At 34.8% G+C, this 6,000-nt stretch overlaps 1 protein-coding gene across 1 annotated transcript in view; it reads right to left on the bottom strand.

Moving 5' to 3' along the window:
- Nucleotides 1–278: 278 nt before the first annotated feature.
- The window catches only part of SMCHD1 (structural maintenance of chromosomes flexible hinge domain containing 1), a 151,134-nt gene continuing 145,412 nt past the window's right edge, over nucleotides 279–6,000 (bottom strand). The window contains exon 48 of the mRNA XM_033178210.1: nucleotides 279–1,344. Within this exon, the coding sequence (XP_033034101.1) occupies nucleotides 1,320–1,344 (25 nt within the window). The 3' untranslated portion in view covers nucleotides 279–1,319. The remainder of the gene's footprint in view (nucleotides 1,345–6,000) is intronic.

Below are 6,000 nucleotides of genomic sequence, written 5' to 3'. Positions count from 1 at the left end.
GTAAATATAATGCAAATATTCCAAAATAATAAAAAAGCCCACAAAAAACCAAAATCCAAAACACTTCAGGTCCCAACCATTTTCAATAAGGGATACTCAACCTGTAGTACTATGGGAGCCAATCTTCCCCATAGCTAATTCTATAATTGCCATTTTGTTTTTTCTGTAACAACAGTTTAAATAATTTCCAATTATAAAGATAGGTTAACATCATTATAGTTTTTTAACAAGATAACTTTCACAAAGCTTCCAATTTTAAAAAGAAAAACACTTATCTATTCAGTAGGGAAGAAACAATCTTATTTATTAACGGCCTGCATATTTAGAAAGGGTTTAAAAACACATACATTTCCTGGGACACAAACTTACCAAATGTATGTCCTTACAAAATAACTTCACAGATTAATAGTCTTGAACTTACACAAAGACATATATATGACATACATTAGGTTGAGTCAATATACATTTCAAATGTTTTTACAGCAACTTTCTACCAGAAAGTACATTAATGTGAGAATGTATGTTCTCCTTAACCCCTTAAAAATAGTAATAAAAAATTACAAAATAATGTAAATGTAAAATTAAGGCTGAGACTACATATTCTAGTATTAATAAACCAAACAATAGTTATAAAACTTGGTGTTGCTGAATATTATATATATGTGTGTGTGTATATATATATATATATACAGGATAAGTCTTTTGAAATTTGAAATGCTACCACTGTCACAAGTTCACTCATCGATTTAATGTTGTTCTGGGTATCTTAACATTTCAATTCCTAAATACCTGTGCTTTTAAAATTTTTATCCTGAATTCTGCATTGAGTCTCCTCACATATTTACAATTAAATATGTAGCCTCTAGAACCTCCCTTACACAGAAGACAAAACATCTTTGTTAAATAAATTCACGCAAAAGTAATAAAAAGGTTTTCAAGAAATAGTTCTAACATGTTCGTTATATTTATACTGAAAAATAGTACACATACTTTTCTTCAGGATTAATAAATGCCATGTGCCAGTTTTACAGTCACTGCCATATTAGCACATTTTCCTCTTACACATTTGCAAGGTAATGACAACCAAAGGGCATAACGTCTGGAATAATTCCAGTAGATCCATAATGTCCAGTAAGATTCATAAAATTGAATGGTTGTTTCCAGTCCCATCTGAATCAAAATGGAAATTCATGCCCAGGTACTTGTATTGTCCCCAGAAATACTCAGTCTGGAAAGTCACCCTCTTGGTCTTCTGAAACAGAGATGCAGAAAGTAGGGCATTCTTATTGAGACCAATGGCCTCTTCTCTCTGTCACCTCTCACACATCTGTTTTGGTTATAATCCTGGTCAAAGGGGAAAGAAAACAAAGTTTTATGTACCAAAGGTTTCCCTTCCCTGAACTCCCCTCATCACACCTGGATGCTTAAATATCCAATGAAACCATATTCTCTTAATTATAATTCTTGGTATAAACAGATTTAATTAAATCCTTATATACAATCATTTCCTTCACATGTATGCAAAACAAGCCCCCAAATAAAAGTAGTTAACACACACACAGTATATAATATATATAATCTGTATCACAGTGCTTTGAAATGGTATTATCTCAGACCCACATTCTGCAGATTTTTGCTTTTCACCCCCTTTTCCTTAAATGAACTTATTTTAAGAACAGGAATTATAATGCTTATTACAGAAAAGTAACAAAGACAAGCAAAATAAAACATAATTAATATTCATAATCCCATTCATATAGATGAACACAGTGAACACCTTGACATATGTACCTACAGATTTAAAAAATTCAGATCTATCTAAATATTTTCTAATAGTTCCCTGAACTGCCATCTCCAAATAGAAGATACACATTTTTAACAGAACTAATTTTTAATCTTTATAAGTGGAAAATGATTTAGAAAACTGAAGCCTCTTTTCAAGAAAACAATGGAGTCTACTGCATAGTATCATATATTGCTAAGCATATTTAATGAATTCTAAGATATTTTTTCACAATTAACATCTCTGAAATCCAGATGTACTTTATAATGTTGAGTTAACTGGCAATATTTTTCTTTAATGTTTCATAAAATGACATTTTCATAGTTAATGAAATCTTAAAGTTGAAACATAGTATGTGATCTGTAAGTGCTAACAAATATATATTCAATATACATATGTAAATAAAAACATAAACATAAATATACAGAAACACATATAATGTACCTATTGCCTTTCCTACTATTAAATTTGTTCGATTGTATGGATGAAATATATCAATATTCAATACTGTTAAGATTTTTATTTCAAATGCTCTGACCTTTTGAGAGTGTGAGATTTATTAAAGATTTATAGAGAATAGGAAAAGACTGAGGATGAGAAAATCCCTAATAGTGATTTTAACAAATTTCCTGAAGATAATCAGGATGCAAAGGGGAGAAAGTCACAGCCCAGAATACACCAAATTTTCAACCTAAACTTCTAATACTGCCATCAAAAAGCTAAACAAATGATAGCTTTCTGTGTGTGTGTGTGTCTCCCCATGTGCTAAAGGATACAGTGAAAATATGGTTCTTTGGCTCTCTAAAAACACTGACATTCTTTCTCCCTTTCCTTGACATGATACTGTATTACTATGAAGTGTCTTAGTGAGCATTCTGTCAGTCATTGTTGCTGGGCATTCAATTAATTTCATTCATCCCTGAGAAATTCTCTTCCACATGATAGCATTTCCTTCTCCATTTTCTTCTTTATTTTCTTCTTTCTAGATTCCTAATAGTCTGAATTGGTTCTCTGTCTTCTAACTCTTTTTGTATTTGGAAAGTTTTCTTTTTGACTTTAGTCCTCCTATTGAACTTTTTATTTCAGCAACAATATTTGTAATCTGTTTATTCACTCTTGTCCTGGCTCCTTTCTGCTACATAGTAATTACAATTTTATAAAAGAGATCTAGTCTCTTTACAAAATTGTCCTCCAGGTTGATTTTGGAGCTCATCTTGAATTTTGTCTCTCATGTTGCTGGCTACCCTCATTTGTGTGATGATTCTTGGTTGTACAATTACATTTGAGAGGATTATGTTGCTAGCTGGAATTTCTTCTACTATCATAAAAATAGAACTGTTTTACCATCAAGTCTCTTCTCTGAGTAGGATCTGATGGTAACTATAACTGGGATAGGGCATAGCAAGGTCATGGGTCCACAGGTTTTGCTTTAAACATGTGGATGTTGGGTTGAACATGGTGACTCAGGCCTGTAATCTCAGTACTTTGGGAGGCCGCGGCAGGACAGTAGCTTGAGACCAGCCCGGGCAACACAGCAAGACCCCATCTCTACAAAATAAATAAGTAAAAATTGTTGAATTAAAAAAAAAAAGATAAATGTGCAGGTGCAGAGCCAATTATCAGCCTTTTGGTTCCCAGAGGCCAGCATTAGGTCCTAGTGTGCCAGCAAACTACCAAAAGCCAATATACCAACATTTAACTCATTTCCATTGTTACCTAACTTTGTAGTGGCATCTTTTCATGCCTGGTGACAAGGAAACAAAGCTTTCAAAGTTTGGGTTGAAAATCTGGTACATTCTAGGCTGTGGCTTCCTTTCCTTTTCCATTTTATTCTGTCCTTTTTATTTGCCACTCACCCTGTTTGGGAGAGAAGACTCCCAAACAGAGAGTTGCTGGACTTCTCTTTTTTTTTTTTTTTGAGACGGAGTCTTGCTCTGTCACCCAGGCTGGAGTGCAGTGGCCGGATCTCAGCTCACTGCAAGCTCCGCTTCCCGGGTTTACGCCATTCTCCTGCCTCAGCCTCCCGAGTAGCTGGGACTACAGGCGCCCACCACCTCGCCCAGCTAGTTTTTTATATTTTTAGTAGAGACGGGGTTTCACCATGTTAGCCAGGATGGTCTCGATCTCCTGACCTCGTGATCCGCCCATCTTGGCCTCCCAAAGTGCTGGGATTACAGCCGTGAGCCACCGCGCCCGGCATATTTCTCACTCTTTTGTTCTGACTCTGAGTTCATAGTGTTTCTGGGGCTAAATCAGGCAGACTGTCTCCTATTATTTCTAGACTATTTCCCAGTCCCTTCACCTTTAGTATATTCTAGCCTTGTTTCTATCCTGTTATCCCCCGGAAAACCTCAATCAAATGTGATCGCAAAATGAAGACATTATCGGACATGGAAGGGCTCCAAGTTACCTTTCTACACACTTTTTCTAAGGAATTTATAAGAGAGAGAAAGACATGGAATCCAATAAATAATGGATATAATCCAAGAGAGTAACTAAGGAAGACCCAGGATGGCAGATTTACAGGAGGCCTGCACAGTTACTAGTCACTGGTACAGCAGGAAGAAGATGTGATTAAAATACATAGGGAAAGAAAAAAAAAGGTGGCAATTAAAACCTCCAGAAAAGTCAACAACAAGAAAGAGTCTTAGTAACAACTGGAATAACACTTCACGTGATTTTAAGAATAACAGAGTAAGGAAGATTTGAGCCTGATGTTTGGAGCTCTAACTGGTGGCCTAAGTAAGAGTCATGACATTAGACCTGTATAAAGAAGGAAATGTAATTCTAGCACACAAGTTTGCCTAGTACTGAACAATATTTACATAGCCATAATAATGTAATTTTTAAAAGGGGAGGCAACGACAGAGTAACTAAAAATTAACAGTTAAAACAAGGGTTGCCTCCGAAAGATGGAATAGAGGTAAGGATGCACAGGATACAAGATGTTATGATCATCAGCTCTTTCTAGACCTGTGCTGTCCAGAACAGTAGCCACCAGCCATGTGTGGCTCCAGAGTACCTGCGATATAGCTAGTCCTAATTGAGATTTGCTGTCTTCTGAACTGTGAACTTTGTATTTTTTAAAAAAGAATGTAAAATAGATCATTAATCATTTTTAACTTTGTTTACATGTAGAAATATTTTGGATATTGGGTTCAATAACATGTATTAAAATGGCTTTTAGAAAATTTAAAATTATATATGTGACTCACGTATAGTACAACACTGTAAAGTAAACCATTTGATATATGTATACACATGACTGATGATCATTATATTACTAACAATATTATAAACAAAAAAACTCTCTCTGAATTGCTACAAAATCTTAAATTAACAAGATCCAAATTAATGTCCATAGTAGTGCTGTAGTAACTGGAAGGTGTAGGACAAATTTAGTGCTGAGACTGTGGCACAAAAACATGTACCTTACATCTTAGCCTAGAACTGCACCTGAGGAATTTCCTTAGTGGGAAGTGGGTTCTGGTCTCTAAAAAAAATAATCCCACTGTTCATAAAATACTGCTTTAAAAAATTATGAAAAACCTACATAAAAGCAGAGGGAATAATACAGTGAATTTCCTATTTCAAGCTTCAGTAATGAAAACATTTTGCCAAGTCTTGTTTTGATATCCTCTGCCACTTTATTTTCCTGGAATATTTTAAGAGTATATCCCAGACACCATATTATTTAACCAATATAAGAACTTTCTACAAAAAAGAATTTTATAAAGAAGAACTTTCTGTAACTATTTGGTAACCTGATAGTTCATACATATGTCTTTTCTATATGAATATATAAATTTTCAGTCACAAGCAAGTGCCCTACTAACCAGCAATGGTGACCAATAAGGGATTTTTGCATCATTTTGAACTCATGATTTCTAAAAATTATATGTCTAAATCTACTGCAAAGAGTCTTTCTGATGCTAAATTGCCCCAGCACACTTTGAATGATCAGCTTAATCATCTGTATACACCTCACGCCCATGAACATATCATTCACATGCCTACATGTGTGATAAGGGATATCAATGAACTTAAAACAGAATTTTTTTGCAACATGATGGAGGAGATTCATAATCTGGCCTCTGCCTCTATGTTCAACAACAGTTTGGCTCTCTCCTTCCTGCATACCATGCCTTAGCCACTAACATCTTTTCAGTTCCTCAGACATGCCACATCTGTTATTTTCTTAGAGCATCATGCCTTCT

The sequence above is a fragment of the Trachypithecus francoisi genome, unplaced genomic scaffold (assembly GCF_009764315.1).
Source record: "Trachypithecus francoisi isolate TF-2019V2 unplaced genomic scaffold, Tfra_2.0 Lachesis_group19, whole genome shotgun sequence".
Lineage (NCBI taxonomy): Eukaryota > Metazoa > Chordata > Mammalia > Primates > Cercopithecidae > Trachypithecus > Trachypithecus francoisi.
Note: the sequence above shows the minus strand (reverse complement) of the source record. Positions and strands in the feature narration are given on the sequence as shown.